This window comes from Gopherus evgoodei, chromosome 1 (assembly GCF_007399415.2).
Source record: "Gopherus evgoodei ecotype Sinaloan lineage chromosome 1, rGopEvg1_v1.p, whole genome shotgun sequence".
NCBI lineage: Eukaryota > Metazoa > Chordata > Testudines > Testudinidae > Gopherus > Gopherus evgoodei.
Genome location: NC_044322.1, coordinates 268,048,951 through 268,073,232, shown reverse-complemented (window position 1 = coordinate 268,073,232; position 24,282 = coordinate 268,048,951). Strand labels below are relative to the sequence as shown.

The window sequence follows — 24,282 nt, the reverse complement described above, 5'->3', positions numbered from 1 at the left end:
TATGATGATCTAGTCTGACCTCTTTGATGCAGACTTTAGGCATCTCATGTTCCACCAGAGACACTCTTAAAGGTGGTGATAACCTGTTCTGTCATCCAGTCCATCTCACTATCAGCACAGAATGATTCTTCGCAACTTAGTATATTGTGATGGGGCAAGGCCAGATGGCTACAGTAAAGTACTGAGAAACAGGTATGTTAGCCCCAGGCTAAACAAATCCCTAGGACCCTGGTAACCAAATGGCAGTTGCTCCAGGTTAATCAAGGCACCTGGGGCCAATTAAGATCTTTCTAGAAGGCAGTGGAGATAGCTACTTTAATTAGAACACCTGCAGCCAATCAAGGCAGGCTAATCAGGGCACCTGGGTTTAAAAAGGAGCTCACTCCAATCAGGCAGGAAGGAGCCAGAGGAGAAGGAGTGTGTGAGAGGAGCTGGGAGTGAACTGCTGGAGGATTGAGGAGGACAAGCATTATCAGACACCCGGAGGAAGGTCCTGGGGTGAGGATAAAGAAGGTGTTGGGAGGAGGCCCTGGGGAAGTAGCCCAGGGAGTTGTAGCTGTCATGCAGCTGTTACAGGAGGCACTATAGACAGCTGTGATCCACAGGGCCCTGGGCTGGAACCTGGAGTAGAGGGTGGGCCTGGGTTCCCCCCCCAACCTCTCAACTCCTGATCAGACACAGGAAGAGCTGACTCAGACTGTGGGTTCCACAAGAGGGGAAGATCACTGAGGTGAGCAAATCCACCAATAAGCGCAGGACCCACCAAGGTAGAGGAGGAATTTTGTCACAATATATTCTAGTGTTTATCCCTATCTAGTGCTAATGAGTCTTCCATGACTTCCTTTGGGAGATTATACACCTCTACCGTGATAGAATGCTGTTCTCAGGAGCCAAAAAATCTTACTGCATTACAGGTGAAACAAGATTATATCAAACTTGCTTTGATCCACTGGAGGGCACAGCTCTGGCCCCCCGGGAGTGCTGCTTTACTGTGTTATATCTGAATTCGTGTTATATCGAATCATGTTATAGTGGGGTAGAGGTGTACCAATAGATACCACTGTCAGGAATTTTTTCCTTTTTAACTTAATCTTATTATTCCCAGTTAGATATTCCAGGGTCCAACCATAAATAACTCCTCTTCTTGATTGGTGTCTACACTTTAACTACTTGTAGCAAATTTTCATGCCATCACCACCCTTAGAGATTGCTTGCCTAAGCTGTACATATTTAGCTCTTTCAGCCTTTCCATAATCATTATAAAAATCATTCTCTGTAGCAGCCCCCATAACCATTTATGCTGCCATAACTCCCAGTCTACATTGCCAATAACCATTGAGTAAGGCAGTATCTAATGGCCAATGAGTAGTCCAGATGCTGGGATGGGCCTGTGACTGTGTGGGAGGGGAGTAAGGAGAGGATCTGGGCTGATGGTGTAATGGTCTTTCCCTCCAGCTGCATCATATGTTTCCTGGAGGAAGGCCTCATCCCCTGAACCCACCAGATGGCAATTCTGTAGGGAGTCTGGTGCTTAAGCCTTGAAAATGGGACAATAATGCTAAAATCCACCCACTTAATGGGCCTGCAACATGGCTAAATCAAATATCCCTGCACAATGTCTTATAGTTACTGTGTGGAAGTCAGTATCTTATATAGTACAGCAATTCCACCCTGCAGGAGATATCAAGTAAGGTATGTTATGGGGGCTGGCCCCTGGTCCTCGTTTCTGAAGGGTTGACATTACATTCCCGTGAGGACTAGGGGCAGTATATACAGGCACTGGTGAAGATCAGCTTTTGTGTACCTTGCCCACTGCAAACTTTTTGTTGTCACTGTGAGCTGAGAGAAGAGACAGTCACTATGGAAACTGGAGGGGAAATATACATTTATATCCCACTTTAGACCCGTTTCAAGGAAACCTTTTCATCCAATTCCATGGCTAGGTGGGTTACTACAATGATTTAATTTCTAAAGCATCCCTGGCCCCAATCTAATCCCACAAATGCGATGGAGGGGTGGGTCCCATGCAAGGCTTAACAGAGCTTAAAACTGAAGAAGCATTTTCAGATGCTTCTTATAGGTGCAGAAGGACAAACTGAGAAGGATACCAAAGGGGAAAAGGTGTCACTTCCCAGCAGATGCCACAGCAAAACCTTTATCGGTGACCGGCCGTCAGTGTAACAGCTGAGCTCCTAGATGGCAACTAGTGTCAGATACCCAGCTGGAGGAGCTCCACAGACAAGGTCTTGAAATAACCCAGGACTGCAGCTCTTTACAAGAACCAGCTGTGCCAGCTCCGAATCAATCTGACCATCTTTTATTTGTGACTTCATCCCATGCATGCCCTTTCCCTTCTCCCATCCACTTCTCCCTCAGCAGCTTTCCCCTACCTCCCCAAACAAACCTCCCACACGTACTTTGGACTAGCAACATAGGCAACTAACAAACATTATAAGCCCTTCATCAAGCATGCAGAACCTACCAAAGTAGCCATATTATCCAACTGCTGTCACTCTACCCTCCTCCCATGCCCCTTACTATCTGGACATCTTTCCCTACATTATATCTCCTTATCTAAAGCTGTAAGCCCCCCCAGGACAGCCCTCCCCCTTTACTGTTCTGTAAAGTGCCTTGCACACTATGGGCACTAGACAAGTGTGAAACCATAATAGTGGACTCACTGTTTATCAGCATCCAATGACCTCCAGGTGTGATTCAAACCAATGGAGAGCAATTCTACACACATCAGCAATATTCCTTGGAATGTCAAGGCAACAACCCACACTCAACCACCCCAAAAGCTGCCAAGAGGCCCAGCATAGGCAGCTGGCTCTAAACTAAATAGAGCCTTAGATCATGTGTTTGAAATTATTGAAACCAAGCATTTTGATTTGTCAGGCAAGATTCACAAGGAGATTTCAGCACCAATCACAAAATTGAGGAGGAGCAGGTGGTGGTGACTGTGGTGCATGCCCTCCTTTTAGCCAATAGCCTGATGGTTAGGATGCTCACCTATAAGGGGAAAAACCTGGTTCAAATCCCTGCTCTGGATTTCAAGTGTTTCCCCATCCTAGGTGACTGCCCTAATGACCATGCTACTTGTTAAAAGGAGGACACTGCCTCCTCCAGGAATCTAGCCCTTCATTCCTTTTGCTTTCATTAAACTAACCCTTCTGCCAGGTGGAGCTGCAGCAACCAGGGTCGGGTTCAATATCTAGAGTTCCTTTTCAACAATACAACACAGAACTGGCTTTAGCCCCCACCCAGTAACCTGGGAAAATTACACCCTGCCCTATGGTGCCTCTGAGAGGCAATACTTCCTCACTTGCAAGCACAGAGTCTGAGTGTAGAAAAGAAACTTTTAATGAAAGAAGTCACCTGACATTAATTAGGGAAAATGCCGCAAGCAGGATTTATAACCATAAAACTGAGCAGGACACCCACCCCAGAGTGTGTGGGGCAGAGTCTTCCACCTCATGTTCTTGAGTTATACAACCAAAATTTCCTTTACAGTGCCCCCCTTCCGCTCCCTCACCATACCCCACTCCCAGTGGTTGTCTTTGGTCAGTGAGGACCCTAGGTTCAGAAGTGCATCTGTGTGAGTTCACCTCCCACCTGGGGAAGAAGGCATCTTGCTTGCTCTGCCATCTGAGCTTGCTCTGTCTGGCTGCCCTGCCAGCCGTGGTTCCTTGCCACCTGGCTGCTTCACCAGCCACTTCTTCCCTCACCAGCCACGCACTGGCTGTCAGTCACCTTCTGCTGCCATCTGCCTCTCTGCTGTGATTGCAGGCTGGGCAGAAACACTGCCTGCCGCCCCCCCCAGTAATTTCAGCTCTCATTTGAGCACTTTAACATAACATAAGGCTCCTAATGAAGCCTATTTAACTATACCTTTGAACAGTGGGGAGGAACAGGTTAAACCAGACTGGGGACCATTAGGGACAGGCCACACCTCCTGGCTGGGGCACCTGTCCCCACCCCTCTTACTTTCACAGGGGTTTGTCATTTGAGCCTCTGGCTTAGCAAGTTCCTTTCAGCTGAGGATGGCCACTCAATCAGACAAGCTCAGCACAGTTCTGCTCCTCTTTAGACCTACAACGAGGATAACATTTCTCTACTCCTGCATTCAATACTAAAGTGATTTGTAACCCAACACCAGCCAAAGCCGATCACTTGGAGCTACATAACTCCTGTGTGCTAGATACCTACGCAGAGTAGGTGTGTTCATGTCAAGGGAGAGTTCATTCAGACCATGCTTACAAAACAAAAGGCTAAAAATACATCCCTCCCCACCCCCCCAAAAAAAAATAAATACAAAAATCAACCTGACATTTTGTTGCAGGTTGTGAAACATTTCATTTGACCAGAAATGAAGCTTCCAATTTTTTTCAATTTGCTGTAAATTCTGATTTTTTGTTTGATTTTTTCAGAACTGCCAGAGAACCAAAAGAAACAAAAACATCAGTTATTTGCACAGTTCTAATGGTGCATCAAAGGGGATGCAGAAGACAATTTTCCTTCACAGAGACCACATCTAATCCAAGCAGGTGTGGATAGTGTTTTCAGTCCACGAGAGGAGGGAGAGAGTGGCTGTCTCCCTGCACTGTGAGCAACATGGTGAGCATAGGTAGCTGCCTGTGCTCAGGAGGAGATATGTGCCCCCTTTCATTTGTGCTAGTAGCATAGTATCACAGTGTGTGACCTGAACAACCCAACCCCTTCTCAGGAACTGCCAAAAATATGTGGCATCCTCAGAGCTCTGTCAGGGATGGACGTACATAGTGAGATCCTTCTGCAGAAAATAAAATGTTCTGTTCCAAGCAGGTCAATGTCAAACATGAAGTCCGAAAGGGCTATGAAAATCCCTTTAAACTTATGCTCCCATCGGGAACCAGAATCTTTTTTTAAGGCCTTAACTGAAGCCCCCTGTTCAAAATCCCCTGACGCCTTACATAAAAACCCTATAGTCTTCCCAATTACTCCTGCTAAAAGCAAAATCAGGCAGGACACTGCTAATAAATAAATCAGGTTTAATCATAAACAGTATACATATTTACAGAGAGTGAGAGAGACTTGATAATATAGGGTGTTGCCATGGCACCAGGAATCAAACATTTGTGCGTTTTACCTGTGAATGATACAAGGCGAGGATGGAATGACGGACAAGTGGAGACGGGATTGGGTCTCTCAGAAGCTATTTCCAGCAAATATCCGTCATTCTGTCAAGTTACAGAATGAACTAGCATTCAGCCCACAGCTCCAGCCAGGACACAGCGAGATGGATACATACAGGGGCAGTATGTGAGGGATGGGGGCGGGGTGGAATATGCCAGGGATGGTATGAGGTATATATATAATCACACTCTCATGGGAAGAATATATGCACTGTTGTTACTTACAATTAAATTTTAGAACCAGATTCTGCCCACAGCTATGTATGCTCATCTCTCATTTAAGTCAAAGGGAGTGGCATGCTCATATCTGAGGGAATGCATCTGGCTCTCTGAGTGCACACAGGGCCCCAGCACAACAAGCAAGAGACACTGAAATAGAAAAAGCCGGTAGATAGCAGCCAGGGACTAGGGGAAGGGAGGAATGGGAAAGAGTGACAACCCCAAATTAATCACAGTGGCAAAATTCACCCTGTGCAGAGAGTTAGCACAAGGATTATGCTCTCAGGAACTTTAGTGTTGCCTATGCCCATCTTCTGTTCAGAGGCAAAACCCCACCAGTAATAAGGAGAACTCTGGAAGCAGAGTTGGTTCCAAATCAACTCCCCACATCCTGTCACCCCTGAATTTCAGAGGAAGGTCCAAAGCTCTTTCTATAATGGTCTAAGTCAAAATTCAAATCAAGTTAATCTCTTGTCAGAGACAGGAAGAAGGAACTGTTGCTCTGATAGAGACGTGGAGCAGAGTGAGTATTTATAATGAAGTATTCTGAGTACCTGTAACAGATTTGTGCTTGTTTTGAGACACAGTCACACATGAGGAGAGCTAGCAGTCAGATGTGTTGGCTTTACAGTACAACAATTTCACTTTCAATTACTGTACATATTATATAACCTTAAAACTGAAAATACTTGGCAATTCTAGAACAGAGACACAGTTTTCATTTCAAATACACAATTGCCATCTGGTTTCACTTGAAAAAAACAAAAAACAAAAACAAGATTAAAGCTATACTACAAAAGTGATATTTACGTCAATGGTGGTTAGAAATTGCCACCGGTACAGCAAAATTTCATCACTTCCAGACTTTCTAAGATACAGCAAACCAGAGGTCATCTAACTGGCCAGTCAGAATTGCATACCCATGTATAGAGTCCATCCTCAGTCTGGAGAGCCTGGGTTAATACCATTATCCATTAAATGAAGATGGGTAAACTGGAGCATTTTTAAAGTGTGCTTGAAAAAAGACACACATTTGTTTTTCTCAGCAGAGTATGAATGATGGGTTACTCTTATTTACATATACCCAATGCCTTCTCTGTGTTACTGACCTATTCCCTGGGTAGGCATGAGGCAAATCCTTCTTTACAAGTCCAAGTTCTTCAGACTGAAGAACGAAAAAGGAACTTAATTAAGAAATGAAGAAGCTAGTCACCTTTCAGACCTCTGATTTCCTTAACTGTTTACAAGGGTAGCTTGGAACTTTACTACAGTATTTACATTAGCGATGCTGTGGAGGTCTGAAGAAGAGCCATGCTTATGGTCATGGTGGGCATCCTCCATGAGGTGGGTGCTATGAACCCATTCTCAAACCATTTTGTTTAAGGCACTGCACCAACACAATGACTTCATTCAGAATGGCGGATACCCCTTCACTGGATAGTGCATTTCTCCCTCTCCCTTGCCTGGCCTTCCCTGAGAACTTTGGATTTGATGTATTTCAGGTCACTGTTGACACTGGGTCGGCGAGCGAAGGGGGAGACCATGCCATAGGCATCCATCTCTTTGACCCGGCGCATCCTGAAGGATTTTTGGTGGAAGGCATCGCCATACTGGACGGAGATTTTCCTATGAAGGGCAGGGCTCATCTCGTGAGGTAGCTTGGCCATGCTGAAGAGGACATAGAACATCTCATCCACGTTCGTGTTCTTCTTGGCTGAGATTTCAAAGTAAGCACAATTCTCATCACTGGAGACAAGCTTCTCTGCTTCCTCCGAGTGCACCTTGCGGTAGATTTCACTATGGTCATTTTTGTTGCCACAGATCACCATGGGGAGGTCAGCTGTCTCCTTGGTCTTGTTCTTTAGGCAGGATTTGACTTCAAGAATCTGCTTTTGGATCCTCTTGACCTCATCAAAGGATTCTCTGTTGTCCAAACTGAACACCAGGATGAAAACATCTCCTGCAATTAAAAAGAAAGCCAGAGGACTTGTTCATTAGAATCCACCTCAGAACAGTCTACTTCACTTCCACCAAAGAAGTCGGTCCAATAAAAGATATTACCTCACCTACCTTGACTCTCTCTATTTAAAATAGAGTGTATTTTGTTCCCCCTATCCACCCATCATTCTTCCTCTTTGCTTGTTTCTCCTTTGATTCCATACACTCTCTAAGGACACTAGTTCCCGGTCACCTTCTGATTCACCTTCCCCTTTGTTCCCATAGCTGTCTTATGTCCTATGGTCAAAGTATTTCCTCAGTCATATCCTGTTGTTTTATCCTAGACTGCATTCGACTTATTGATGTTGCCCATTTGCATCATGTTTTTCCAATTATCTTCTGATATAATTCTTCTGGGTCACTCACTCCTCCCCCCCCACCCTGAAAAACACCACCTGTGTAGCAACTCCTAAAAGCAGAAAACAGTAGCCACGATGCCTCGACACTTTCAATATACAAGACCAGGAGCAGTACTTGACCTGAAGACCCACAAACCAGGTTTCAGAGTATCTGAGAAATAAGTTTGAGCTTCCAAGAATCCAGTATTCTGCTACCGTTTCACTCGCTCAAGAGAAACAGAGTACAAAAGACAGTGCAAATGACATACGTCCTCTGGTATTACTTACAATACTGGGACTCAGAATCTTTCTTGTACAAATATAAGACAAAGCAAACAAACAACCTGTTAAGTGAAGTTTACATGGAACTGAGAAAGATCTTTCATGGACCCAAGCTTATCCCCAACCACAACCTGGAGTTTGGTACCTGCATCATATAGGATCCAGATCCTGGTATCTAGCGCTACTTAATATAGACTTAGGGTGTCACTGGATAAATAGTAGGGCAAGTAGGACTGAACCCAGGTGGATATGAACTTTGGCTGTATACTCAGCCATGTATACGCTCACAGTCTAATTTTCAGAAGTGATGCATGCACAGCAGCACCCACTGAAAACAGGAACTCCTAGCTGATCAACACTTTCAATATGAGGCCACCACTCTTCCAATATGTGGTTTACCTCATTCTGGGTGACTATAGGAGAAGGAAGAAATACACCTCTACCTCGATATAACACTGTCCTCAGGAGCCAAAAAATCTTACTGCGTTATAGGTGAAATCGTGTTATATCGAACTTGCTTTGATCCACCGGAGTGTGCAGCCCCCCCCTCCGGAGCACTGGTTTACTGTGTTATATCCGAATTTGTGTTATATCGGGGTGCGTTATATGGGGGTAGAAGTGTAATAAGAGTGGAGGGAGTGACTTTAGGGAGATGCATTCCACTGGAATTTTTTATTGTCCAAAAGCAGGGAACCAGTTTAAAAAAATTTAAAAAAACCTTATCAAGTAATTTTTAACCCCTCAGTGTATATTCTACATTTGTATTACATTGCTGGTGCATGGTGATGATAAAGTTCCTCTTTCTCCTGGCATTCTTTATACCTGTGAGATTTTGATTTTACCATTCACTTGTCACCGCAGTTAAAAAACTCAAGTTGTATGTGTTATACACAGGGGTTGAGGGGAGGAGAATAAATAAGGCAAAGAAACTCAAATTTCAGAACGTTTCCAAGTTGATTCCTGGATGAGTGATGTACCCCCTGATGACGTCTGGAATACTCCAGTCAGTGAATGTCACTGGGGAAAAGATGCATCTTTATAACAAGCTCCATCCCATTACCCATCATTCCCTCTATCTAGCTCTCATTTTTTCCTCATTCACCATATAAACTAGTGCTCTGTTAGGAAAGAGTTGTGTCCAGGTTATTATCCTCAAGCAGAAATCCACAGTTGGGATTTTTGACCCACCATCCCTCAGTAGGACACCCCTTTCTTTCTCACAACCCACCCCCTCACCTGTCAGTATAGAAAGCCTCCTCATTGCAGGGAAAGGGTGATTCCCAGATGTGTCCAGGATGTCCAGCTGGTACATGTCTCCCCGGATGTTGTAGACCTTGCGGTGAAAATCCTCAATGGTGGGAGTGTACTGGTCCTCAAAGCGGCCAGTGAGAAAGCGTGAGACGATGGAGCTCTTGCCCACCCTGGAGGCTCCTAGCACCACCATGCGGTAAGAGTTCTTGGCTGGCACACTCAGGGTGCAGTTCCCACTGGACACAGTCTTCATCATTGCTTAGTGCTGAAAGGGTGAAAATAAAAGCAGGTGGGGATGGAGAGAAAGGAAAGAAGAGTGAGGCTAGAGTGGAGCAACCTCCGTGTTTTTTTACAGCAAACTCAAAGAGCACTGTGGATTGCTCCGTGACATAAGATAGAGCGTTTGGTTCTGGTTAGCAGATCTGCTTAGCAGATATAGGAAATCTTGATAAGGAAATTACATGGGGAACCTGCCTCATTTTTTAGCCTGGTTTAAGGAGAATTTTCTTTTTTAAGTCACATCAAAATGAAGAAATTTATATTTGCATATAAAGTTTTGAACTACAATTTCCAATTTTGTTTAAACATAGAGGGCTAATGTATCAGCTTGGCTTTAGCCATGACTCCAGTTTCATGCCCACAGTTTAAGTCACTTAGATATTTGAGGCCTGATTTTCAAAAGAGCTCAGTTCTCGTTTAGACACCTAAACGAAGCAGCCAGGTTTCCGGAAGCACTGAGCAGCTCCCATTAAGATCTAGCCATTCCCTTTAGGTGTTTAAATGGGAGCTGCTCACAGTACCAGCTTTCTAGGATGAATCAGAGTCCAAGTGACCTAAAGTGCTGGTACAGGTAATTGCAAGCACAGAATTGCATCATCAGACACTAGCTTCAAAGACTTGGGCCCCGAATGTTCTTTTTCAAATTTTGACACCAGATTTTTATCCAACCAATCTCTTATGCCAGAGCTCCTCACCCCCAAACTGTTAGCATTTCAAATACTGCTGCTTTGCAGCAAGATGGCTGGTAGTGGATGGAGCTGCAGAAATGCTAGTTTTGTTTTTCATGGACGTGTCACTCTTTACATACACATGTTAGTCCTCGGTTCTGGGAGTCCTTGGCTGTATTGAGAGAACTAGAGAGAAATGAGGGACTGTGGAGCAGAGGTCAGCATTCTAATATAACCAAAGAGCAAGATGAATACTAAAGTGAGTCTACAGACCCCAGAGATTACATTTTGATACAGCACAAAGATATAGGAAATCTTGATAGAAAAACATGGATTCCACAGACATGTTTCATCTTTCAGATCAAATATGTTGTGCACAGAAAAGATAAAAATACAAGCACACTGTGGAAAACTAGGTGTCAGGTCACAGCATAGCAGACACATTTGGACAGTTTATTTTGGTTACTAGGAGCTTATGAAAGAAATATCAAGTACCCACTGTGCTGTTTATTAAATGTAGGCGTTGCTTACTGAATGATAGGTTTTGAGTATTTATATATACACACAGAGATTATTTTTGGGTACAGATCTGGATTCCTATCCTTTCCCCAAGTGAATTTCATCTCCCAAGCCTTTATGTGTCTGGTATTTATGCCAAGAAAATCACTTAAAATGTTTTACATGTGTTAAGTACCAAGCAGAAGTAATGAAATATTCTTTGTAAATAAAGAAGCCTGTAAGAAGTCCGAGCCAGCATCCCTATTGGCTTTGTGCTGTGGCTTAAGGCAATAGCAGAACATTACTATTCATTATTATTGTTATTTACTGAGCATTGACAGCATTCTCTGCTCTCTAAGAAGCATAAAAGAAAATGCAGCGCTTGCCCCAACGGCAAATTATAATCTAAATTACACTCAAAGGGGATTACAGCCTAAATTACAGTCAGGCAATAAAATCAGGACATAATATTGTGCACATGTAGCATGGGTCCAATTCTGTTGATGTGAGAGCTGCGCCAGGCTAGGCTGGCAAGATCTGGCCCTGTGTTTGTACTGGACTCTGCGTCTAATTTGGAACAGGTTGTACCTTTTCAGTGCAAAGTCACCAATTTCCCTCAGAAATACCGACATCCAGTGGTGTTCACTGCCCTTTGTACTCTCCTTTGTACACTAGGATGTGCAGGTTCTAGGGTCTACGTGCCAAATGGATGGTGATTGAGCTGTTTTGGGATTAGGCAGAAGTTTGGTTTTTTCCCCCTGTGCTCTCTGAGCTTTGTTTAGTAAGGTGGGGTATTTTAAAAAGCAGAATGAGTTTTGCCAGACAATCCTTATAAAAAAAGATTGACATTATCCTGCCATAATGGTCCAATGCTATAAAGAGGGCCAAATCCTCAGCTGGTGTACATTGGTGTAGCTGCACTGACTTCAATGGAGAGATGCTGATTTACACCATCTGAGGATCTGGCCTGGTATCTTGTAGCTGTGCTGCTGCAGTGGCTGGGGTAAATACTGTTAGAATACGGTAGTGTTCTTCAAATACAGGAATCTATCGGTGCTATCTGACATGTTAGGTACAGTGCCCAGAATGACAGGCCCCTGATCCTCACTGCAGCCTCGGGGTGCTACCATAATATAAATGAATAAATAAATAAATAAATATTGACCGAAAGGCAACTGTGTGAACTAGCAGCAAATCACAGTTATACTGTCCATCAAGAAAGCAAGCAGGAGAATGTCTCTTCTCAATGGGTGGGAGGAAAATTCTGCATCTATCATACAGACATGCCAAGCTGCACGTGTGCATCATCTCTTTCTATATTTGACTGTGTGGAAGAAATTTTCATTTTGGCTAATAGCTTTAAAGTGGTCAAAGTAGGTGACTGTCCAAATTTAATGGATCATAATATAAAGCGGTCCTGAGAGGTGGCCCACCACAGAGGTTCTGGGGGGATGGGGATGAAACAGACGCTCCTCAGCTGAGCACTGGAGGAAATGTGAGAACATAGGGCCAGATTTTCAGCAGAGCTCTTCGTTGGGGTCTGAGCACTGAAATATCCGGCCCTCATTGTGCATGACGTACAGCTGAAAAGCTGGCCCCGAGCCCATAATGACCCTATATAAACCCTGAAAACTGATCCTGGTCTTTAAGAACATGCTGAGAACAAGCAGCAAACAACTGAACCAGGGAAGAAGAATATTATTTTAGTTTTGGGTCTGGCTGGGAGCATACACACGTCAGTTTCATTTTACACATGCAGGCTTTTCATGCTGCTCTGGATGTGCCACATCACTTTATCGATAACATGCCCCCTACAAGTCTGTCCCTTCTCTCCCGAAATGGGACAGCAGACATTCCTCCACTGAAAAGATAAAAAAAATCTACACTCTGGCCATCTTGCCTAGCACAGGACTTTTAGGAATTTTTCTCTCATATTCATCCCAACAATCAGGGCTGAGATTCTGCAGGACAGTCTCTCTTGGAAACTGGTAGGAGCCTGATGGCTTGGGCCAATTAACAAGCTTGACAAAGCATGGGAGAGTGCACAGTTGAGAGTAATCCTAAAACATATGGGCCATCTCTAATTTCTGTACACACCAGCTGGGGCAGCTCCAACTTTTCTCCTTCCTCTCAAAGACGCACGGGCCATGAAAAATAGAATAGATCAATACCCCCCCTTTGCATCTCTACAGCACCTTCAATCCAGAGATTTCAAAGCACTTTTTGTTCATTTCTCCCTCAGTGTACTCCTGAGAGAAAGGTATCATCATCCCCATCTCACTGAGGAGGAGAGAACAAGGCACAGAGAGGCTCAGTGACTTGACCAAAGTTAGTAGCAGAGTGGGGAAAAGAACCCAAATCTCCTCTCAGAATGCCCCAAATTCCAGTCACTAGACTGCACTGCCTGCCATCCTAAGCAGGGCAAAACCTTATTGTGTGTGCTCATACACGCCCCCCATGTGGTCAGTTTCTGAGGCTTTGACTGAGGGGTGTTTGTGCACAGGAGAGGTGAGGGGAAGTGACAGCTGGAAGCAGATCTCCCTCAGCACATCCAGCATTCATTTAACATGTCACCTTATGGTGCCCTTGAGAAGCTGGTTCTGTTTGTCAGATTATCCCTTTAAGGGAGCTCCAGTGCTTTGCAGCCTGCCCTTTGGTCTACTGCACCGTAAATAGATTCTTTCACCACTTCTAATTCCTGTAGCTACTATGCATTTAATTGCCTCCGCTGCGCACCTGACTTGCAGGGTGCGGCATAACCTGAAACCTTCGTTTGTCTTTCACGCTCTTCACATCACCACAGCTTCTGACTCAAACCTTTCTCCTCTCTTGCTCGGAGAAAGAGACCAAGTTCAAGCCCCCTGCAGGGCGCAGCGAGCCATACATTGGAAAGATTAGAGGCAGCAAAGAGGAAACAGAAAGAGACCACACAGTTATTTACTAAATAAAGTAAAAATCAATCAGAAGAGGATAAACAAACACCACCAGATGGTTTGAATCTATGACTCTTCCTTTAAGTTTAAAAATAGATTTGTTCCCTGCTGTATGTTTAGCTTCAGGCACTGACTTTAGGGTAACAAAACACCTGCTTTATATTATTTTGTACTTTTAGAGCACCTTCTGGCCAATGATTTTAAAACGTTTCACAAAAGGTAGGTATATTTAAAACGATCCCTATTTCTGTGAAACCAGAGCACAGAGAGATAAAGCGACTTCTCATGAGCCTGTGACAAGGTAAGTATTAAAACCAAAGTCTCCTGACTCCAGACCCTTGCTCTAATCATTAGACACTGCTGGTTTTGCAAATTTAAGACTACATTACCATGCACCTGCCTTTGCAAATCCATGCATGCACTGAAAAGATCATGCTTAAATTCCAGTGAGGTGGTGAAAAGTCTGATCCTATGCACCAGTTACAGAAAAACCTAATGAAGATAGAAAACCTGCTGCCTGGAGCTTTAACATACTAGCTTTCAATACCCAAATTCTGCATATTACTCCATGCATTATGCTCCCTACCACTGCACACACATAAAACATTCCGAGGTGCCACTGTTTACATTCACCAGTTACAGTATTTCTCTGTATATACTAGTCCTAAGAGATGTATTGCATCTAGCTAAAAGAGACATAGGCAGAAGCAAACTCTGCATTACAGACCTGTCATTGATTAGAAAATCTTGGAGTACTTTCATTTTCATGCACACTGATATTATTTCTGTAGAGTGTTGTTCTCCCGTATTGCTTTAATTCCAGGTTCAGTGCCTCTCCCTTACCTTTCTTTGTCTGGAGGAGAAGTCCTGAATCTTAGGGTCGTGGATGAAGCTGTCTTGATGGTTTTAATCAGCAGCTTCTGCTGCTGCTGCTGCTGCTTTTTTCTGGATCCCGAGTCACTGGGCTGGGCTCTTCTCCACCACTTTGGACCCTAGCTGGACTGGGAAAGACCAGAGCACTCCAGGGGCTGGTTCCCCATGGGTGATCTTTATTGGGTCAGAAGATTGACATGGTCCAAAGTAGGCTCTCTGTACCAGAAGGACTCCTGTTCTTTTTCCCCTCTGAAGAGGTTTGCGCTTCTCCTGTTACTCTCAGTTCACCAGGTTTCCCACTCACACTTGCTTTTCTTGCAACTTGTAGTTCGGAGACTCATTTGGGTGGAAGTGGCCTCTGGTGCGACACCTAGCTGCCAAGGCTAGCGTGTGCATTCAGCTGACCCTTAGTGCTTTTATGTAGACCCTGTGAAATAAAGAGGGGGATGCAAATTAGGGGTTGGGGCCTTGGAGTTTCTTATGATAGCAGATTTGAAAGGACACCCTCACTCTTGCACTGCAAAAAATCCTGACAGATAAAAGATTCCCCCCCCATCTAAGATTTGTTTAAAAACGCTTTGCTTTTTCTTTAAATTTTAGAATTTGTCTATTGATTCTTCCTCCCTGCCTCTCTCTCTGTCTCTCTCCCCCAGCAGCTGGTAAGTTGCAGGTTTTCCTTCTGCAGAACTCACAGATAATTGGCTCACTCCTCCCTTGAAGTCAGAGACAGAGGAAGAAGAGTTGCCAAGGCGGTGGGATCTTATGTTTATTGAAGGTTTGTTTTTTTTTTAAACACAAACTTCTTTCACTTTCCAGATTGCAAATTCTTTTCCTTTCCACAAGAGACATGTGTATATGTTCATGATCATGTGTGAGAAAGACTTGTTACTCCTAGTATATTTTTTGCTCTGAAAACTCATGATCTCCCACCTCTGTTTCCTAATTTCTATGATTCTTTTGAAATATAGCATCCCCTGCCCCAAGACCCTTTGCAGTTGTAGGAATGCTCGTTGGTTTTGATCTAGAACTAAAAATCAGGTTACAAATGTTAAGTGGCTTGCAACTTCATTTTGATCGGGATCAATTCAGAGACAGTGCTGATTTCCCATCTAAAAGCTGTGGTCCAGCCTGCTTTCTCGTAGTTGGATTCCTGACCTCTTCTTGCTGAAAAAGACCACTTTCTCCATAGACTGCCTTTCGGCACTACTGTTGCTGCCAACCCTGGTTTGTAATCACTTTCCTCCTTAGCCACACTCCTTAGCTCTATGACTGATTAATCACTTCCTAAGAAGAGGACTGCTGGTCATACCCACCCACCCACTGCTGAATGTTCATGTAATATTCCTGAGGGCATTCTGTGCCAAAAAAATGTAAAATTGTGCACCAAAAAATTAAAAATTCTGTGCACAGTATTTTAAAATTCTGTAAATGTTATCATTGGAGAGCACAGGCCACTGGCTGCACAGAGGTGGGAGATCACTGTGCAGTTCCCTCCCAGGACATGGACTCAGCAGTGAGGCTGCATCCAACCCTGACACAGCACAAGGACCTGGCCTGCCCCAGAAACACCCTGGGGCCCTGCCCTTCTGTGTGGGCAGGCAGGCTCAACAAGGGAGGATCCAAGTGTGGAGTGGCTTAATGATGGGGGATCCAGGTGTGGGTTGAGAGGGTTCTGTGGGGCAATCTGGGTGCAGGCAATTCAGTGAGGGATCTGGGTGCAGAGGGGATCTGGATCCACAGGGGCTTGTTGTGGAGTGCTGGGTGCAATGGTAATGACACTCTAGGGCGGTCCAGGTGAAGGTGGTGGGGGCTCAGTGGTGGGGGGGAATCTGAGCGTGGGGGCCTCAGTGGGGGATCCAGATGGAGAAATCTGGGGGTGGGTCTTGACCTGGCCCCGGATGCCATGCGGGGAAGAGGAAGTTTCGTCCTTCCCAGCCCAGCTGGGACTAGGAACCACTAGCCAGGTCTTCCCCAGTCCTGCCTCCTGCCCCACAGTGATTTGCCTCTCTGCCAGCTGCCCTAGGCACCTGAAACATACTGCTGGGGAGGGGCGCATGACCGTTCTTGTGGCTTCCCTTTGCTTCCCCATCAGAAAATCATTTTTCTGCAGGGAAGCAAAGAAATCTGCAGGAAACATTTATTCTGTGTATGTGCAGTGGCACAGAATTCCCCCCACGGTAATATAGTTGCTCCGTGTCAGGTCCTTGGGCTCCATCCCCGGGGCTTAGGTTCTCAGCCATCCCTTGTAACTCCTGTATGATAGAATCATAGACTCATGAGGGCATCTGTCCAGTCCCCGGTACTCATGGCAGAACTATAAATTTTCTAGACCATTCCTGACAGATGTTTGTCTAACCTGCTCTTAAAAATCTCCAGTGATGGAGTTTCCACAATCTCTCTAGCCAATGATGGTACCATACAATAATGGGGGATAAATCAGTGCATCAGTTCAGCTCCCTGCCTAACCTCCTCGTTTGGGGTGAGAGTAGGGTTGTGAACTTTCTGACTGCAGAAAACTGAATACCCTTTCCCTTCCCCCTGCCCCGGCGCTTCTCCAAGGTCCTGCCCCTGCTCACTCCATCCCCCCTCCCTCCTTTGCTCGCTCTCCCCCACCCTCGCTCACTTTCACCAGGCTGGGGGACGGTTGAGGTGCAGGGGGAGGGAAGGTGAGGGCTCCAGCTGGGGGTGGGGATGAGGGGTTTGGGGTGCAGGAAGGGACTTATGGCTGGGGCAGGAGGGTTGGGTGCAAGGAGGGTGTGAAGTCTTTGGCTGGGGGTATGGGCTCTGGGTTGGGGCTCGGGATGAGGGGCTTGGGGCATAGGAGGGGGCTCCAGGCTGGGGCCTAGTGGTTCAGAGTGCAGGAGGGGGCTCAGGACTGGGGGTTGGGGTGCTGGAGGGGGTGCAGGCTCTGGGAAGGAGTTTGGGTCCAGGAGGGGATGCAGGGCTGGGACAGGGTGTGGGAGGGAGAGCAGGCTCTGGGCAGCACTTACCTCAGCATGTCTCTGCGGCTCCTAGGTGGAGGTACAGCCAGGTGACTCTGTGCTCTGCCTCTGCCTGCAGGCACCACCCCCACAGCTCCCATTAGTCGCAGTTCCCGGCCAACGGGATCTGTGGAGCTGGCGCTTGGGGCAGGGGCAGCATTTGGAACCTCCCTGGCTGCCCCACCAGAGGGACTTACCGGCCACTTCTGGGAGCCGCATGGAGCCAGGACAGGCAGGGAACCTGCCTTAGCCCCACTGTGCCACTGACCGGACTTTTAACAGCTCAGTCAGCAATGTTGACCAGAACCACCAAGGTCCTTTTTTGACCAGATGTTCGAGTTGAAAAACGGATGCCTGGCAACCCTAGCTCAGAGGCCTGCAATTGGCTGGCTGTCTAATTAGTCCCACCCACTGCACCTGGGAAAAACATGGCAACTTAATTGGCTGAGCCTCATAAATGGAGGAGTAGGAAATGGGAGAATGAACCTCCTTAGTAGCTCACTGCATCGTATAGAGCTGGGGGCCAAGCCCCTCCAAAAGTCACATCCCATCCCAGAAGGCATAAAACCCATTAGTTCAGGAAATATAGGAAATGTTAAGATTGGGAATCATCAAGGATTCCAGTGGTCCATGGCGTAGTCCGGTAGTTTTGGTACCAAAGCTCATAGACTCATAGGTCAGAAGCTAGCTGGGACTGCCCAGTGTTGGGTAGATTTCTGTCAAAGACACAAGATTTCTGAATTTGATGCATATCTGATGCTCCAAATCAATGGATTGCCTTGGTCAAACCTGCTTTATCACAGCATTAGATCTAATTAAGGGCTATTGGCAAATTCCTCTTACTCCCATGGGAAAAAAACACCTTTTCTATCCCACTGGATCTATTCCAATTCATTAGCATGGACTTTGGATTGCATGGGGCCCCGACTACCTTTCAAAGGCTGATGGACCAGGAGTTGCAGTCCCATTATCGCTATGCTGCAGCCTGCCTTGATGATGTGATGTTCTATCGTCAGGACTGGGCCACCGAAACCTAGCAGTTGTCTTTCAAGCCCAATGGGAGGCCATCCACAGCAAATCCAAAGAAAACAAAATACTTGGTGTATCTAGTAGGGAACAGAAAAGTACAACTCCAGTCGACAAAGCTGAGGCCCTGGCAAACACTCCCATGTCAAGAACTATAAAGCAGGTCTAGGCCTTCCTAGGTCTTGCCCGGTACTATAGAAGATTGGTACCAAACTTCACCCGATTGGCTGCACCACTTACGACCTTTTAAAAAATGAGCCCCTTGAGAGGTCATGTGGTCTCCCCTGTGTGATCAAGCATTTTGGAAAAATTAAACTGATTCTATGCAACAAGCCAATAATGCACAGCCCCAATTTCGAGAATTCGTTCTACGCCCTGACACCTTGCACCATGTTGTGAGTGCAATGTAATCCCAAATCTTCCATGGACAAGAACACCCTACCCGCTATATAAGTAGAAAATGTCTGTTCTGGGAAACCTGATACTTAGTCCTTGAGAAGGAATGCCTGAGCACACAGTGGGCTGCAAAGGCACTCAGGTACTATCTGTTTGGAAAACCCTTTGTCTTGGTCACTGATGATGCGTCATTAAGGTGGCTCCAAACCATGTAAAACTCAAATGCCCATGTGACATACTGGTACCTACCCTTACAACCCTTTCAATTTTGAATAGAGCATTGTCCCAGGAGTGACCATCAGAATGCCAACTTTCTATCATGAACTGAAGACTATTAGTCTAGGGGCCCTGTGGTGAGTGTCTGACAGCAATTAATTGGAATGGAGACTACTCTTCCTGGATTCTGTGAGAGCGCCCCTGGCAGGATTTCCCCAGGGAGGGAGCTAGCTTAGCATCCTGGATTCAGCCAGAAGAGGGTGCAATAAGGTAGGTAGGCCCAATCCTTCGCATTCCTTTCATACAGCAAGACCAGGACTCCTTCAGCTACTGGGGTTCAGCTGGCATCCTGACACATACCAGGGGTGGGGACTGGATAGCTCAGAGCAATTTTTTTTAAAACTGGGATGTTATGCTCTTTACCTTTAGGTTACGAATTCAAACTGAATACAGGTCAACAGGAACCAAAAGCTTTCACTATAGTATAGCCGTTCAGTGGGCTAAATAAGATGACTATGGGGCCCCACCACTCAGTTTCTAGCAGATAAAGATCAACAGCACAAAATCATCACCCCAAGAGAATGGGAAGAGCTTGGTTTGTTTAGTCAAACAAAAAGAAGGCTGAGAGCAGATATGATTGCTTTCTATAAATATATCAGAGGGGTAAACACCAGGGATGGTGAAGAGCTATTTAAACTAAAGGACAGTTCTGACGTGGGAACAAAAGGATATAAACTGGCCAGAAATAAATTCAGGCTGCAAACTAGAAGACAGTTTCTAAGCATCTGAGGGGTGAGGTTCTGGAATGATCTCACAATAGGAGTTGTGGGGGCAAACAACTTCATTCATTTTAAGGAATAGCTGGACAAAATTGAGTGGGATTGTATGACGGGATTGCTTATGATGGTGGGGGACAGGGCTTGGAAACTCTGAGGGGGACGTCCCTTCTGGTTTATGTCTTATTTCCCTAAAGCTTATGCTTCAGGACTTCAGCCAATCACCTACACGGGGCAGAAAGGGATCCCCCCCAGTGTATTATGGGGGTTTTTTTTGGTCTCCTTCCTCTGACATATCAGAGATGGCCAAGGCTGGAGGAAATGGGACACGATGTGGGGTGGGCCAGTGTAGTGAGGTGACACCAAGAAGTCTTTCTCCATGGTGCTTAGCTGGATGGTTCTTGTTCACATGCTCAGGATCTAACTGACTGCCATATGTAGGATTAGGAAGGAATTTTTCTCCAGGTCAGATTGGCAGTAACTTTGGGGTTTTTTTGGCCTTCCTCTGCAGCATGGGGTGTGGACCACTTGTCAGGATTATCTGGGTATCTCTCAAGCAATTTTCTGCCACTACTGGGGGCCTCAAGCACTGGTGTAGCTCAGACACTCCTATCTTTGCCTGTGGCACGTAAGAGTCTAGTCTTGTGTGGGCTGTAATGCTTTGGTTTCATTTCCATTGTTGGTTCTAGAGTGCGGGTGCTGTCTGGTGTTGGTGGTCTGTTATATACAGGAGGTCACACTAGACTATCTGCTGGTCCTTTCTGGCCTTAAACTCTATGATTCTATAATTGTCACTGGCAGTATTATCAGAGAGGCCTAGGACTGGATGGGCTATGGAAGCTGAACTTACCTTCCACTAACAGAGTGCATGTACTCAGAGAATATCTCTAAGAGTTTCTCTGAGCTGATGCAGCTCCACCAGTGTTATCAAAGGCCAGTGATGGGAGAAGTGCTGTGTTTCAACTTCACCAGAGGCTTTTCTAATAAAGGAGGAGGGGCGTGGAGAAGTGAAAAGCCAGAGAACAGTGCAGTTCAAACTGACAGCTTCCAAATCCAAATGACAGACAGAAAGCAAAGTGACTTGCTCTGTAATAGTCTGCATTTGAACCAAAGCACAAAATGGCAGCTGCAGGGAGGCTCCTCCATTATTAAAGATGCAGTGCTCCCAAAACAGGATGGCAGCATCACCTCTCACACTGATTGCTACAGGATCATAATGAGACCGTTCCCCATGCAACATACAGCATTGCACAATAGGCTAAGTGCAATAATAGTTATTGTTTTATTTCTGCTGAAGCATCAGCCATTACTGAATACTGGATGCTGATTTAATGGACTAGTGGTCCAATGAAGTGAGACCAGTCTGTTCTCTCTTAACTAGGAATATGAGGGAAATGACAATCACATGCCTCTCATCTCTGAGCACAATTAGTTCAAGACAAAGGATGTTCCAAGGTTTTTGTCTCCTTTTCAGTGCAAACACATGAGAAATTAAATATTTAAAATCAGCTTTTCTCTTCTCTCATTCATTTTAATCGCCTTCATTATTCAACGTTCCAGACTCATTCTCTCACCCCTACATCTTTGCTCTTCCCTCTACCCCTCTCGTATTCACTTCATTCGCTTATTGCCCCTCCCTGAATAATTGAAAAGTTATTACACAGGAGACAACAAGCTGCATCGCTTTTCCCCAACCCCATGTAAAGTTGCCAGTTTTGGCTGGAAGTATTCCTGGAGCTGTTTAATCATATGACTTAATCCTGGAGACTCCAGGACAATTCTGGAGGGTTAGCAACTCTCCATGTCACACTTACTATAAGCAGCTCAAAGTTGGGTAGCCCTACAGATGAGAGCCCCCAGCTAATTCAACTTAGTGAAGGATACTCAAGGAAGTATGAATATGGGGAAATAAGTGGCTATCAACAGCGTTAACCTAGAACAGGAGGAAGGATAAGATGCAAGCCCGGGAGACAGCCAGGGTTCTATTCCTAGACTTGCCACAGACTATGTGTGTCACCTTAGCTAAGTCATTTGATTTCTCAGTGCTTTACTGGCCTTGGGTGTAAAACAGAATAATAGTCACCTGTCTCACAGGGAGACTGGATAAAGCTGGTTGAAAAATGGAGGAACAATTTTGTGAAAAATTCTGAAGTTGTTTCTGATTCATGAGGTTTGAAATTGAACAATTTTTCATGCAACAAAAATGAATTTTCATTTCCCCCTGGTTCTCTCATTTGGCCACTGAGTGCATAAAATGAAGGATGCCCAGATTTAACCTCCTCCCCAAAGGGCACAGGCAGCATTTTTTTCCTTTTGCCACTCAAGGTTTTCAAAACGTTTTGCCCATCTTTGAAAAGTTACCAAGTAGCAGATTTAGTTTCCTTTGTGTATTCAGAAAGGTTACAGAGTGGAAAATGGGAAGAAAACAGAAAAATGATGACCCCCCACAACATCAACATCGAAGAAGGGGGAATTGGGAGAAAGAAAAATAAATTCAAAATATTTGGTTTTGGTTAAAAAAACGGAAAAAATGGAAAAACTAAAACTTCTTGCAAAAGTTTTCAGTTTTGAAACAAGCCATTTTTCATCAAAGAAGTTGTGAATGAAAGTTTTCAGCCATCTCTAGTTGCAAGTCTACATTCCTTTATGTTTGTAAAGCTCTTTGAGGTTCTTGGATAGAAGGTGTCAGGGAAATACAAAGTATATTCTTCCCCTATCCTAAGAAGGCCATACAGCTAAGGGTAAAGAAGTCAGTGTCTAGACTCCCATTGGTGGACCAAGTTCATTGGTTTATAATCTCCCCTGCCCTGACGAAAGAAAATAGAGTGGTCTAAACAACGAGGAGTCCTTGTGGCACCTTAGAGACTAACACATTTATTTGGGCATTAGCTTTCGTGGGCTAAAACCCACTTCATCAGAAGCATGAAGTGAAAAATACAGGAGCAGGTATAAATACATGAAAGAATGGGGGTTGCTTTACCAAGTGTGAGGTCAGTCTAACGAGATAAATCAATTAGCAGGATACCAAGGGAGGAAAAATAACTTTTGAAGTGGTAAGAGAGTGGCCCATTACAGACAGTTGACAAGAAGGTGTGACTAAAGTAGGGCAAAATTAGTATTGAGGAAATTAAGTTTAGACTTTGTAATGATCCAACCACTCCCAGTCTTTATTCAGGCCTAATCTGATGGTATCCAGTTTGCAAATTAATTCCAGATCTGCAGCTTCACGTTAGAGTCTGTTTTTGAAGTTTTTTTTTGTTGAAGAATTGACACTTTTAGGTCTGTTATTGAATGACCAGAGAGACTGAAGTGTTCTCCTACTGATATTTGAATGTTATGATTCCTGATGTCAGATTTGTGTCCATTAATTCTTTTGCATAGAGACTGTCTGGCTTGGCCAATGTACATGGCATAGGGGCATTGCTGGCACATGATGGCATATATCACATTGGTAGATGTGCAGGTGAACGAGCCTCGCACCGTGTAGCTGATGTGGTTAGGTTCTATAATGGTGTCCCTTGAATAGATATGTGGACAGAGTTGGCAACGGGGTTTGTGGCAGGGTTTGGTTCCTGGGTTGGTGTTTTTGTTGTGTAGTTGCTGGTGAGTATTTTCTTCAGGCTGGGAGGCTGGCTGTAGGCAAGGACTGGCCTGACTCCCAAGCAGGAGTGGCTCTAGGAATTCTACCACCCCAAGCACGGGAGGCAGGCTGCCTCCGGTGGTTTGCCTGCGGAGGGTCCGCTTCGAAGCCGCGGACCAGCGGACCATCCGCAGGCACTCCTGTGGGAGGTCCACCGAAGCCGCGGACCAGCGGACCCTCTGCAGGCAAGCCACCGGAGGCAGCCTGCCTGCAGCCCTCGCGGTGCCAGCAAAGCGCCCCCCACGGCTTGCCGCCCCAAGCACGCACTTGGCGTGCTGGGGCCTGGAGCCGTCCCTGCTCCCAAGGTCTGTGAGAGTGAGGGATTGTCCTTCAAGATAGGTTGTAGATCCTTGATGATGCACTGGAGAGGTTTTAGTTGGGGGCTATAAGTGACAGCTAGTAGCGTTCTGTTACTTTCTTTGTTGGGCCTGTTTTGTAGTAGGTGACTTCTAAGGCATTCTCTGCTGAAGGAGAAGCCCTGTTCTCCTCTGACGCTGAGTACAGAATACTGTACTGCATAGAAGCTCTTCATGAACGTGTAGGAACAAGCACAAGTCGTGAGTTTGTCTCTTTCCAACACCCATTTATTCAGGCAGACAATTGTGCATATGGGAGCAAGGAGGGATGCACACCTTTCCCTCTTGAGTCCTGCAGGCCAGTAACTGTGGGCATGCAGTATGGTATGAGAGATTCCACAGACTCCATTCCCCAGGGATCCTGCTGGCTTCTTCCAT

At 45.4% G+C, this 24,282-nt stretch overlaps 1 protein-coding gene across 2 annotated transcripts; it reads right to left on the bottom strand.

Annotated features, from left to right (window-relative positions):
- Positions 1-5,013: 5,013 nt before the first annotated feature.
- On the bottom strand, positions 5,014-15,572 carry RASD2 (RASD family member 2). Of its 2 annotated transcripts, XM_030545313.1 has the most exons (4): positions 15,557-15,572; positions 14,484-14,940; positions 9,248-9,527; positions 5,014-7,353 (listed from the first exon to the last, which is right to left on the bottom strand). In XM_030545313.1, exons 3-4 carry the CDS (start codon positions 9,516-9,518, stop codon positions 6,824-6,826), a joined length of 801 nt encoding a protein of 266 aa, XP_030401173.1. In that variant the 5' UTR covers positions 9,519-9,527; positions 14,484-14,940; positions 15,557-15,572; the 3' UTR covers positions 5,014-6,823. The 2 variants fall into 2 exon arrangements, with proteins under 2 accessions (XP_030401173.1, XP_030401167.1); XM_030545307.1 differs by lacking the exon at positions 15,557-15,572 and having other exon boundaries at positions 14,484-15,176.
- Between the last annotated feature and the right edge of the window lie 8,710 nt (positions 15,573-24,282).

Excerpts from the sequence above, each read along its gene's own strand:
- RASD2 (XM_030545313.1), bottom strand. The coding sequence starts at position 9,518 with ATGATGAAGACTGTGTCCAGTGGGAACTGCACCCTGAGTGTGCCAGCC. Across the intron at positions 7,354-9,247 it reads GAGGCTTTCTATACTGACAG|GAGATGTTTTCATCCTGGTG; the intron begins GTGAGGGGGTGG and ends TTTTAATTGCAG.